Raw genomic sequence first — 13,479 nt, 5'->3', positions numbered from 1 at the left:
GAGAAGAATGTGAGCCTCTGCCAGGGGCCCTGGGAGGTCTGAGCTGCTAATGAGTCCTTCTCTAATAGGATGGGGGCAACATTCAACCTTCTGTCTGTTCTCTCTACCCTGTTTTGCTTGGCACATTGTGGAAGCTGCCAAGCCATGCCAACCTCCCTCCTCTTCCTCACATGATTCACAGATAGGAAGTGCAGGGTCTCTGGCTTTGGAGCCTGACTCACCCACCCAAGGCCAGAGGGACACACAACTTCTTCCCTTTAGTCTTGGGACCCCCACCTTCCTCTTTACATCCCTAAATCACTCATAAGCACACTATCCTTCTCTGTAGCTTCCATCTGCCCATCCATCCCCCCTCCCCCAGCCCTCCTACTTTTTCTCAGTCGCTCCTCCTGTTCTGTTCTTCCCCTGAAATCCAATATTCCACATTCACAGAAGATTCCCCAGGCTGGGGAGACATGCATGGGGACTGTGTGTATGTCTGTGTCCACACAAAAATAAACGGGCTTCATGCTCAGGTGACCCACTGCTCCAGTCTGTCCCAGACTCTCCACATGGGGTGCCCAGAGGCCTCCCCTTAGCAGCCCCTTCATCCCTCCTCCTCTCCCCTCAGGCCCCATGAAGGGAAAATGGAGTTACCACCACTCTTCATGGGCAGCTGGGGGCCCCTTAGCAGTCTCTCTACCTCCTCTCCCCCTCTCCTCAGGCCTCATGCCCAGCCCTGAGGTTTGGAGAGCCTAGTAAGTGCCCTATCAACATGTTAATCAAATTACTTAGGAGCTAAAATTGACGCTGTTCATTAATTATACAAGATTATGCTAATTGTGCATGCAAATGCATGCAAGGGAACAGAAGGTGTTCAGGCGCATGGTGGGCCATTAGCATAGAGGATGGGGTGCGGGTGAATTGGCATGCTAATGTATGCGCCCCAGCTATTTATAGTCCCCCAGCCCATCTGCACTGCAGCCACCTCTGCCCCAAGTGGGAATCATGGTGGAAAGGCAAGGTCCAGGCCTGGCAGGTGGCTATGGCCCTGGGGACACTCAGCCTTGGCTGCTGCCCCCGGCCAAGACCAGGAAGTAGCATGGGCCACCGCCACTGTGGCCACCTGCACTTGGGCTTAGACTGTCACACCAACCTCCTCATTCACCATCCTTTCTCTGGCCTAGGCCCTTTGGTGCCTGACTCTCCCTGGAAGCAAAATAACTCTTCCAAATAAGGCACCCCCTGCTAAGCCAGGATATTTTATTTCATTTTAATTAATTTAAACTTAGTCACAGGTGGCTCATAGCCACCCTATCAGACAGTATAGACCTAGAAAGAGGAAGTGTTGCAAAAGATATTAATACATGGGTTGAAGCAGGTGTTCAAAACAAGTATCCTAGGAAGATTTTGGGAGAGAAAGCAGGTTGAGGGCAAAGGGCAGAATCACACTAGATATTTATTGCCAAGTGCAACCTGGGATGGAGAAGTGGGAGGAGGGGTCCTCCATTAATTTTCACCCCCAAGGCCAAATTCAATTTTATTGAATTTCCTGGTGGTCTAGTGGTCAGGACTCCATGTTTCCACTGCCAAGGGCCCAGGTTTGATCCCTGGTCAGAGAAATAAGATACCACAAGTTCTGCAGCATAGCAGAAAAGTTTTTTTTTTTTGAAATTTTAGTTTCTCAGTTACACTAGCATCATTTGAAATGCTCAAAAGCCACATGTGCACAGGGACTCTACTGAATGCTCTGTGGTGACCTACATGAGAAGGGAGTCTGAAAAGAGTAGATACATGTATATGTACCACTGATTCACTTTGCTGTACACCAGAAACTAACACATTGTAAAGCAACTGTACTCCAATAAAAATTAATAAACTACTTTTAAAATAAAATGGAAAAGAAAGCCACAGGTGGCTGCTGGATATCACTTTTGGAAAAGTTCTATCAGACAGCATTTATGATCAGATTTCTGTTTCCTTGCTGCTGACAGTCCTGTAGCTACAAGTGCCCCTGGGCTCAGCCCATCTCTTTCAGTTCCTGACAGCTTTCTCTTTGGAAGTGTGAACATAATCTCAGCTCTAAGTATTTATCTCACCAGGATGTAGGGAGGGAAAAGCTGGTGAGAGCTCTCTGCCTTAATTTCTTTAGGATGAGATTCCTAGAAGCAGAGCTGGAGATAGAGTTTCTTGGGAAAATGATTTATTGGAAGAGAGCTCTGGGGTGAAATGAGTGAGGGAAGCAGGACCGGACATGAGAGGCAGCTTAGCCAGGAGATAGTCTCAGCCGAAGTCTAGCATCAGCCTGATCCTTTGGGGAGCTCTCTCTCTTTTTTTTAGTATTTATTTATGTGGTTGTGCCAGGTCTTGGTTCCAGCGCACGGGATCTTCAATCTTTAGTTGCAATATGCAAACTTCTTAGTTGCAGCTTGTGGTATCTAGTTTCCTGCTGCTGCTGCTAAGTCGCTTCAGTCATGTCTGACTCTGTGCGACCCCATAGACGACAGCCCACGAGGCTACCCAGTCCCTGGGATTCTCCAGGCAAGAACACTGGAGTGGGTTGCCATTTCCTTCTCCAATGCATGAAAGTGAAAAGTGAAAGTGAAGTCGCTCAGCCCTGTCCGACTCTTAGCAACTCCATGGACTACAGCCCACCAGGCCCTCCGTCCATGGGATTTTCCAGGCAAGAGTACTGGACTGGGGTACCATTGCCTTCTCCGACCAGAGATAAAACCCAGGCCCCCTGCATTGGGAGCACGGAGTCTTAGCCACTGGACCACCAGGGAAATCCCCTTTGGGGAATTCTGAATATGAACAGTACTAAGAGTTGGTCCTCCTTGTGATGTCGGTCCTTCTTTGGCCACGGCCTGCTGGTGAGGAGCATATGCTTCTGGCTGAGGATAATCTTCCAGTAGTGGGGAAAGCTATAGGCCATTTATTTAGTTATTTATTTTTAATTTATTTGTTTGGTCATATCACACAGCTTGCAGAATCTTAGTTCCCCAGCCAGAGACTGAACCCAGGCTCCCTCAGTGAAAGCACTGAGTCCTAACCACTGCACCCCCAGGGAATTCCCTGGCTGTGAGCCTTTTAATAACACTCTCAGGAGCTGTGAGTGGGGGAATCCAGGCAGGCACCAGCCCACCTGATACCTGGACACAGCCTTCCAAAGAGCAGTTCCATCCCACTCTGCTCTCCACCCCTTGAGAAGCCAGAGGACTCACATCAGTCACCTCCACATTTCCCTTATGTATTGAGTGTCTCTTGAGTAAAGCATTGTGTGAGGGGAGCTTTCCTTATGCAGTGGTGTCACACTTGAGAAGTTATGTATAAGTCAAATGTTTGCACTTGAGTCACATTCAATTCAGCATTTGCTTCTTTGGTATGGAATATTCCATTGACAAGGAAGGTTCATTTTAATTTCATCTTGAGTTGTGTTTACAGAGAGAAATAAAAAGCATTTATAGAGATGATTAGGAAGCCTAGACTGAGTTCAGGATGTGGCAAGGTAGGCGTGCAGGTGAATTACTCTTACCTTTCACTTAAATCATAGGCATCAGAGTCATGATGCAGAACTTCCACCTTTTAAATGCTTTGTTAGTTGGATGACCACGGTTCACAACTCATCTGGTCATTTATTAAGCTTTTTATTATAAAGAATGTTGAACATATAGGCAGAATAAAATAATGAACTACATCTATCCTTTACTGAACTTCAATAGTGATCAACTGTATGCTCATCTTAAAGTCCTGATCTTTAATCCTGAAAATCTTCTCAGACTGAGAGCAGCTGTCACCATAGCCAAAGGCCCCGCACTAGGAGCAAGGGAATCTTAGTGTCTCCTTTGCACCCCTGATGAATCTGTCACCTTGAGGAAATCCCCATGAAATGGCTAACCTGGTCCCTGCACAGCTTGCCTCTCAGGACTGCTTTTGAAGGAAGGTTTGCTGCATTGTCCTGCAGTGGCAGCCCTGTGGCTAGGGCAGGCCTGGATTGAGGGAACCCCAATTAAAAGTACTTTTCCATGACTCTAGTCATAGCTCAGTTGGTAAAGAATCCACCTGCAACGCAGGAGACCTGGGTTCGATCCCTGGGTTGACAAGATCCCCTGGAGAAGGGAAAGGCTACCCACTCCAGTATTCTGGCCTGGAGAATTCCATGGACTGTATAGTCCGTGGGGTCACAAAGAGTCAGACAGGACTGAGCAACTTTCATTTTCACTTTTTCAGTCAGTATCAGTGGTTCATCAAAGTCCCAAGTTTGTATCCTGACTTTGCATCTACTGTGACTTTGTCATTTATCCTTGCTGATCCTTGGTTTTCTCATCCATAGAGTGAGGATGATTGCAGACCTACAGCAAGATTATAAGAGGATTAAATAACATAATGCAAGTTGTAGGTTCAGCAGAATTCCAGCCACTAGTTAAGTGCTCAGTTAATAAGACTTGGATCACTGTTTAAATTTTTTTTGCATAGTTTTGCATTATATTTGTAACTGATGTTTGTATTTATGGTGGTTTCTTCTAGTAATTCTAGTGGCAGCTTCTAGTACTTGACTTTTCTGTGAGGCACAGATCCTTGCCCCAACCCAGGCAGCATCCTAAAATGCTCACCCACAAGTCAGCCAGCTCTGTGGGTTTGGCCTCATCTTGCTTCCCCAAGCCTGTGGCCCATCCCAGCCAGAGAAGGGGAGCCTCCCCCAGCTCTCTTCCAGTTCCATGGGGTGGAAGAGGGGAGATGCTCAGAAACACCAGCACCAGGACTCATCCAGGCTGGGGGGGATGGGGGATGATTCCCTGGTGACAAGCAGGGTCTCACAGGCCCTCAACGAAGGGCATATGCCTTCCTGCCTTAGGTCCCTATAGGGTGACCTCCTACAGCTCCCCTTCCCACCAAGTTACCTGGCCCTCTCCAGTTCCCAGCCTGCACATCTGACCTCTGTACAGACATGGCTCAAAGGATCTGCTGCTCCTCCTTCCTGTTGCCAATGCCATTCTCGTTCTCATCCTTCTCAGACTGCTCTGGGTTCTCCTCCTCTCCTCAGAGTGGAACAAAGTGTCACCTATGGTGCCAGCCTATGGAGAGGTTTCCTGGACTGTCCTCATGTTAATCCCCCCACCCCAGCCTTCCAGCCTCCAGGGACGTGGATGGTGCGTCACTGTCCCGGGGTGGGGAAAGAGGGGCCCAGAGACACCTTTCCAAGGCTGAAGGTAGCCAGGTACTGTTGAGAGGGGAGACACATCTGGGCACTACTTCTGGTTCTCTAGACTAGAACAGTCCCCCTGACTCAAGGCCCTGTGCTACAGAATTCCTGAGACTAACCTTGGAGGGCAGGACCCTTTGGGTGCTAGTCACCCTTGTTAAAGCATAATATTCAATATGTTAGAAATATGATTCTCATATAAATTATTACTCAAGATGCATTGAAGTTTTCTGTAACTTATTGATGGAAGAACCAGCAGGATGACAAGGCTGGTTCAAAGGCTAAGAGGACTGATATAGACCATTGAGGAAAGAGTTGAGGAGAGAGGGAGGGAGAAAAAACAGATTATGTGAAAAATACTTAAATAAGATTGCCAAGTTAGACACAAAACTAGTTAATGTCCATAGAACAATAAAAGTGTAATCTTTAGGGCTCATTTCTCTACCAAGCAGAAGTTATTTGTTTCTCCCAACAAAAATGATTTTGCACCTCATCAGTTTTCTGCAAATTAGCACCTAAATTAATAGTCTGGCCCCAATTAATAGCAAATATGAGTCAAAGTTTTTTTCCCCTAGAGAGTCAGCTAATTCTTAGGTGGCTTTGTTAACATAATAGTCTGGAAAAACACTGTGTAATATAAATATGACATAAGCCATTATACATTTGTCATTTAAAATTTTCTAGTAGCCACATTTTAAAAAACAAAAACTGGTAAAATTAATTGTGATCATATATTTTATTGAACTCAAGATATCCAAAATATTATCTCAACATGTAATCAATACCAAAACATTACTAATGAGATGTTGTTACATTCCTTTTTTTCTGAATGTTTGGAATCCAGCCTGTATTCTATACTTAGAGCCCACCGCAATTGAGACTAACCGTGTCTCAAGTGCTCAGTGCCCCTGAGGGCTGGTGGCGGCCGTACTGGATAGTGCCACTCTAAAGCAGTCATTCCCAAACCCTAGGGTGCATCAGAATTACCTGAGGATTTATGAAAACACAAATGGCTAAGTCCCACCTCAAGAGTGTCTGGTTCAGTGAGTCTCAGGTGGAGCCTGAGATTCTGCATTTCTAGCGTGTTGCCGGGTGATGCTGATGCTGCTGGTCTGGGCACCACACTTTGAAAACCACTGTTCCAGGATGACTTGGAAAGAACTCACTGTCATCTTTTTGCCTTATTTCCAAGTCGTAGATGATTTTGCTTAACATCCCTGGTGGACCCGCAGGCTATCTGCAATGTTAGCATCAGCTTGGCCTCTGACTGGATGGGTGCTGTCTGGACACAGCCTCAGCAACTACCAGATGGCGGTGGGTGAGACGTCAGCCTCTCCACCACTGATGGCATCGACTGTGTGCAGCTCTGAGCTAGAGGTTCAGGAAGAAAGAAAAGGGGGACTGGCCTCAGTACCCCCAACAGAGAGCCCAGGCCTTGTGTGGTTGCTTCTTATTCAGTACTACCCTACAGATGATGCCAACCAGGGGTTCAGAAACTGAGATGTCCCAGGAAAGGCCTGCAAAGATGGAGGTACCAGCAGAGTCTTGGGGTTCTCAGGGAGGGGTGGTCTCTGTAGCCTAAAAGGGCCAGAAGAGGTTGGCCAGACAGAGACTGGGAATTGGCGTGGATCCAAAGGACAGACGCAACCTGTACAGGGAAGGGAGAGGGTGAGAGACCTGCCAGGCAAGGGTTATGGGAGAGGTTGATGAGGGAGCCTCCCAGGGGGCGCCAGGATCCTTCAGGAAGCAGCAGCCTGAGGCTTTGGGAGGCTGAAATGAAGGCGGGATCAGAAGGGACCTCAGCAAGCATCAATTGCTTCTCTCCTGGTTCATGGATGAGGAAGCATCCCAGAAATGTGAGAAGATTTACCCCAGGCCACATAGTGAGGCAGTACCTGGGAAGTCTTCATCTCCAGCTGCATCCCAGAGTTCTGCAGGTTTGGGAGTGGGGTGGGGTATCCAGGGCACATGTGTGGATATAAGGGAAGTGTGTCCCATGCTTGTTGAATCTTCAGTGATGTCCAAGGGCTAGCATTAATCCACTTTAGACAGAGACTGAGTCCTATCCAGTGTCTTGTCCTCCTCCTCCTAGCTCTGTGTAAAGGCCTAAGCACATGGATATGGAGTTTAAATGAAACGGTCTGCACCACGTGTGACTAGGGTGTCTACACTCTATGCCATGTAAATGTGGGACATGTATGAGGTAACTACTGTGGGTATAGGGCTGTACACCACAGGGCCCTCATAGGGGTCTAGGGAGTTATTACTATGGCATATAGGGGATCTACACTGTAGTGACTACAATTGGGGGGCCATATAAGCTGTCTGTGCTACAGGGTATCCTGTGGGGTATGCACTGTTCAGGGTCACAGGAGGTGACTGCACCTCAGAATGCTCTGCGGGGGTGTTCAGAAGGTCTACACTACATGAAAGTGTTTGGGTGGTGTCCACTGTGGGTGCAGATGTGTGCTGGTGGAACGGCTCTATGGAAAGAGAACTAAAAGGGGTTCCCAGAAGGGGACCCATTGTGTGGGGGAACATGACAGGGGCTAAGGGCTCAGAGGTGGGAGGGGAGACACATCTCCAGGAAAGCGACTGCTGCCACCTTCCACTGAGGGGTGGCCCCTGGGGACACCTCTATCCAGGGGTGGTGCCCACCCCTCCCAGGACTTGGGGACTTCCGCTTTGGGGACTAGGCTTTTAGAGCCTGCTACAAATCTGATTTTATGCTCATAGAGTTTGGAGGCAACTCTGATGAGCTAAATGGATGTACACATCTGGAGACCAAAACCAGGGGGCTGATCAACTGAGGCAGCTGACTAGAGTAGCTCAGCTCATAGAGCAGCCCAGGAGGCTATGCTTTGTACTGGGACCCCCAGAGACTGTATCCCAGAATGCTACAGTTTGTAAAGAGCAACTCCCCGGATGCTCACAGAGTCCTGCAGGGGTGAAGGCAGATGACTGATAGTATCCTGAGTTTACTAACAGTACAAAACCAGAGTATTATCCATGGTTACCTCATGGAGAGTGGGCGGGGGAAGAGAAGGTCTCACCGTCCCCATCAACTGCCTGAAAGAAGGATCAAGTTCTCACGTGTTTATCTAAAAGAACAGTCAGTCACATCACTGCATATACTGTGCTTTTTTCTAATTACTGTATGTGCAAAAGAAGGTATCCACTGTGTATCTGTACAGTGTGTCTGGCAGGTACACCACGTGGATATGCTGACTATATGCTCTGTGTAGTGTTTGCTATGTGTATAAGGAATATAGGGCTTCCCTGGTGGCTAAGGTGGTAAAGAATCTGCCTGCAATGCAGGAGACCTGGGTTTGATCCCTGAGTGGGGAAGATCCCCTGGAGAAGGGCATGGCAACCCACTCCAGTAGTCTTGCCTGGAGAATCCCCATGGACAGAGGAGCCTGGGAGGCTATCCATGGGGTTGCAAAGAGTCAGACACGACTGAGAGACTAAGCATACTCATAAGGGATATAGAATGTGTGTGAAGGAGATCTGTTTGCTGGGGATGTAGTGGGACAGAGGGTCTGTTGTGTGTGAGGGGAATTTGTTGGGGGACGTGCTGGTCAAGAAGGAAGGGGGAATCTGCTACATGTGATGACAGCACAACGTCTGCAGCGACTATTCTGGGAAATCACATACAACATAAAAATGGTGTACTCATGCATATACTCATATTCCTTCAGTGCATATACATTGTAGGATGGACATACGCTGCACATGATGATATAGACGTATGTGATTAGCATACCTCATGTGCATCATGGGTCCAGGCTGATGTAGAGTTCATATTATATATGCTTCTGTGAAGTGCGATAGGTCTACTTTATGTGTGATGGCTGTATCTTGTGAGTAGTAGTATATAAGGCATATCCAGTGTGCGTGCATGCTACGTCACTTCAGTCATGTCCGACTCTTTGCGACCATATGGACTGTAGCCCACAAGTCTCCTCTGTCTGTGGGATTCTCCAGACAAGGATAATGGAGTGGGGTACCATTTCCTTCTCCAATATACAGAGTACATATAGTATATTTACTGTTCCTGATGAGTAACATCTCCAGACTGAGAGGTACACTCTAGGGGAAGGACACGCTATGTGATACAAACACACTATGTATGTGATAAGCATGTGCTGTGCTCAGTCATTCAGTCGTGTCCCACCCTTTGTGACCCCATGGACTGTAGCCCAACAGGCTCCTCTGTCCACAGAATTCTCCAGGCAAGAATACTGGAGTGGGTTGCCATTTCCTTCTCCAGTGATGAGCATATACTATGACAAATATACATGATATGGGATAAGTTTACAGGTAAGTGGGAGTACCTGCTACATGTGGAGTATATAATAACTCATGAGTACTAAGTATATTTGGTATATATATAATGGATGTGTTCTCTAGGATGAACATACTGTGTATAGATGTGATGAGTATATACTTTGTGAGATAATTAAGCACTATGTAATCTACAGACTGTGGAGGTGGGAGATTTTCTGGACAGTGAAGTTGTTGTTGGGACAGGTCTCCTGGATGTGTGACATGTACCCTGTGCATATGGAGCTTAGGATGGGAATGTGGGGGGTGTACCTTGTGTGAGCAGGCAGAGGGGAAGTTGCCCTGCTGGGAGGCGGCGTGGCAGAAAGCAGTTGGATCTCCATCTGTTTCTAGAACCCCCAGACCCTTGAGCCCACCCACCACACTGTTTCAGGTTCTTCCTCAAGTTCTTCCTCAAATGCAACCAGAATTGCCTAAAGAACGCGGGGAATCCCCGAGACATGCGCCGCTTCCAGGTGGGTCTGAGGAGAGGGTTCTCCCCTGCAAACCTGCCCTTTCCTGCTGGGAGGGGGGGTGGCGGGCATGATGTGACCCTGCCACCCTAAGGCCCCAGGGGCTGATCTCTGCGCAGACCCATGTTTTGGAGCCTGGCGCCTGCTGGGGGTGGGGCAGCTCTGTCTCCACTTACTCTGGCTGCCAAGGAAGGCTTCATTAGAGTCCCACTTAAGGAGATGCTAATTGTGACATTTTTACATGATTAACGACCCAGCTAATTTGCATAGCGTGAAGCAGAGAGCAGCTGCCCTTAGCACATCCCCAACCTGCACACCCCTCCCAGTGAAGGGTAGAGGGAAGAAGGAAGTAGCCCCAATTTCCTCCCAAGGGTGGGGCTTCTGCCAACGGGTTTTCAAGCTGATGCCCCCCTCCCCCATCAAAAGGCTCACTCGCACTTGCCTAAGACCCATTCCTGACTTGGCGCCCCAGGGATACAGCCTGTGGTGCATGTGAGCGCAGAAACAGTAGCCACTCTGCCCAAGGAGTCAGAGGATTTTTTTTTCAGGGCTTTTGATTTTTCTAGCTCCTGGGGGTCCGTTCCCCTGGGCAGCCAGAGATTGTGTATGTGAGAGGGTCACCTGATCTAGTTGGTCCCCCTTCCACCAGCTCAGCCCCAGAGGGGCTGAAGCTCTTCCTCATGCCAGTGACTCTGAACTACAGTTACAGTATCCAGCCACCAGCCTCAAGTTGCCAGTGCCCTCCAGCAGTCCCTTACCAGGAGCCCCAGCCAGGCTGGCCTTGGCTCTCCCCACAGGTGGTGGTGTCCACAACAGTGAGCGTGGACGGACATGTGCTGGCTGTGTCAGACAACATGTTTGTGCACAACAACTCCAAGCATGGCCGCAGGGCACGCCGCCTGGACCCCTCCGAAGGTCAGGACCCCCCAGCCCACACCCTAGCCCCAGTCCCCACCTTGGCGTGGGCCCCTGACCTGGCTCCTCTCCTGCCTCCCAGCTGCCACCCCCTGCATCAAGGCCATCAGTCCTGGGGAGGGCTGGACCACAGGCGGCGCCACCGTCATTGTCATCGGCGACAACTTCTTCGACGGGTTACAGGTCGTGTTTGGGAACGTGCTCGTGTGGAGTGAGGTGGGCCACTCCCGCCAGTCTCCCTCCCAGCCTGGGGCTGGACCCTGCCCTCACCGGGTCAGAACCCGCAGGCCTCCCTTCTCCCCTCGCAGCTCATCACGCCCCACGCCATACGGGTTCAGACGCCCCCACGGCACATCCCTGGGGTGGTGGAGGTGACCCTGTCCTACAAATCCAAGCAGTTTTGCAAGGGAGCCCCGGGACGCTTTGTCTACACAGGTAAGGAGTCAGGTGGGTGAGGGGAGGCCCAGGGTTGCGGGAAGGAGCCCCACGTCACACACACTAGCCCTGGTATGGGAGTCGGCAAATCGCTGTGGTGTGACCAGGCGGCCAGACCCCCTAAGCCCCTGCTGGTGCTCACCCCACACCCCAGGACACCTCCTCTCTGGACTTTCTTTCCCTCACTTCTGTTTCCCTTCCTGGCCTCCACCAGAGCAACTCCCTGCACCCGCTTTACCTTCTGCACTCCCCAGTGTCTAGAACATCTCCATGGGGAGATTTATTTCAAAGATGCCCCCCAATAGGGAGAATGTATACATATAAATGTATGGCTGAGTCCCTTTGCTATCCACCTGAAACTACCACAACATTGTTAATTGGCTATTCAGTTCAGTTCAGTCACTCAGTCATGTCCGACTCTTTGCAACCCCATGAACCGCAGCACGCCAGGCCTCCCTGTCCATCACCAACTCTTGGAGTCTACCCAAACCCATGTCCATTGAGTCGGTGATGCCGTCCAACTGTCTCATCCTCTGTCATCCCCTTCCATACTGCAAAGCAAAATAAAAAGTTAAAAAAAAAAGATGCCCCCAGATAACTTGCTGCTTCCCAAATCTTCCTGGTTCTCCTGGTTCCCCCAAGCCACCCCAGGCTTCATTCTGCATGCACGCAAACACACATACATACCTTGCATGAAGCCAGGGCAAAAAGTTAACAGAAGACAGGCGTGTAGGCCACTCCTGAAGATGTGGCTTCATCCCCCTTCCTGGCTCTATTTGGCCCCTGGCCAGTATGCTCTCCACTGCCACCTTCCAGCACTTCTCCCCAATGCCCCACCCCACCCAAGAGATATTCACTGAGCCCTTCAAGAGGCACCCTACTTACTGCTTACTGGGGAGCTCCAATATAAGAGTGAGAGGGGACAAGCAGGGAACACCACATGGGCTGGTAGAGTTACACAGTGGAGGAGCTGGTAGATGGTCAGAGAAAACCTCCAGGTGGGAGTGTGGGCTAAACTGCTAAGCTGGGACCAGAGAGGTGAATAAGGAGGTAGAGGTGAGGAGGAAAAGGTGTCCCAGGAGAAGGGATGGCAAGTAGGAAGACACTTGAAGGAGTGCCTTAAGATGGGCTTCCCTGGTGGCTCAGCAGTAAAGAATCTATCTGCCAATACAGGAGACGTGGGTTCTATCCCTGGGTCGGGAAGATCCCCTGGAGAAGGAAATGGCAACCCACTCAGGTATTCTTGCCTGGGAAATCCCACCGACAGAGAAGCCTGGTGGGCTATACAGCCCATGGGCTCGCAAAAGAGTCCGACACAACTTTAGCAACTAAACAACATCAAAAAAGGAAATTCACTAAATGTAGAGTTTGAAGTGGAGAAGGAGGTAGGGCTTTAAGGCTGGTGAGATAGGTCTCCACCAGACCAGAGGAGGGGGGAGGAGAGGGGAAGAGGGAAGAGGTCTTGGAAGCCTGGTCAGGAGGCTGCAGCATGCACCCCAGAGCTCTGGGTGTGGGCCAGCCCATTCCTGGGGCACAGGCGTACCCCTAACGGTCAGGCGCCGCTGAGAGTCCACCAGAGCGGTGATAAATGGAGATTGTTGCGCGTTTTTTTTTTATCTTTTTATGATAAATAGTTTACTCCTCATAAGCTCAGACAAAAGCTGCAGACAAAACTCTCCAGTCTTGTCCCTAGGAGTACTTAAGTTAATATTTATACAGTTGTCTTTTTTCAAATCACAAATGAGATCCTATAGTGCATGTGTATTAATGCCAAGCAGCTGGCACAGGGCCTGGCTCAGTAAACATTTGTTGAATCAATGAGCACGAAAGGAACTGAAGAAATTTCCCGAACCTTGCTGACCCACGTGCCTAGAGTTTTCCCAGAGGCCTGGGCTGGGCTCGGAGGAGGGGTTCTGCATCCAGGCTCGGGGACTGCTTGCTGGTAGGCGCTATGCGGGGAGGGGCGTCCTGCAAACACCACCCCTTTCCCCAGCCCTGAATGAGCCCACCATTGACTACGGATTCCAGAGGCTGCAGAAAGTTATTCCCAGACACCCCGGAGACCCCGAGAGGCTGCCCAAGGTACTCAAAAGGGCGAGGCAGGGAGGACGGTGGCCGGTGGCCGGAGGGGGGATAGGGAGGGAAGAG

At 49.7% G+C, this 13,479-nt stretch overlaps 1 protein-coding gene across 1 annotated transcript in view; it reads left to right on the top strand.

The window, feature by feature from the left end:
- EBF4 (early B-cell factor 4) overlaps positions 1–13,479 on the top strand; it is a 56,986-nt gene that overhangs the window by 37,166 nt on the left and 6,341 nt on the right. The window contains 5 exon segments of the mRNA XM_010836634.1: positions 9,903–9,984; positions 10,779–10,896; positions 10,979–11,112; positions 11,205–11,331; positions 13,325–13,442. Coding sequence (XP_010834936.1) covers positions 9,903–9,984; positions 10,779–10,896; positions 10,979–11,112; positions 11,205–11,331; positions 13,325–13,442 — 579 coding nt within the window.

Source organism: Bison bison, unplaced genomic scaffold (genome assembly GCF_000754665.1).
Source record: "Bison bison bison isolate TAMUID 2011002044 unplaced genomic scaffold, Bison_UMD1.0 scf7180017864063, whole genome shotgun sequence".
In the NCBI taxonomy this organism is placed as follows: domain Eukaryota; kingdom Metazoa; phylum Chordata; class Mammalia; order Artiodactyla; family Bovidae; genus Bison; species Bison bison.
Note: the sequence above shows the minus strand (reverse complement) of the source record. Positions and strands in the feature narration are given on the sequence as shown.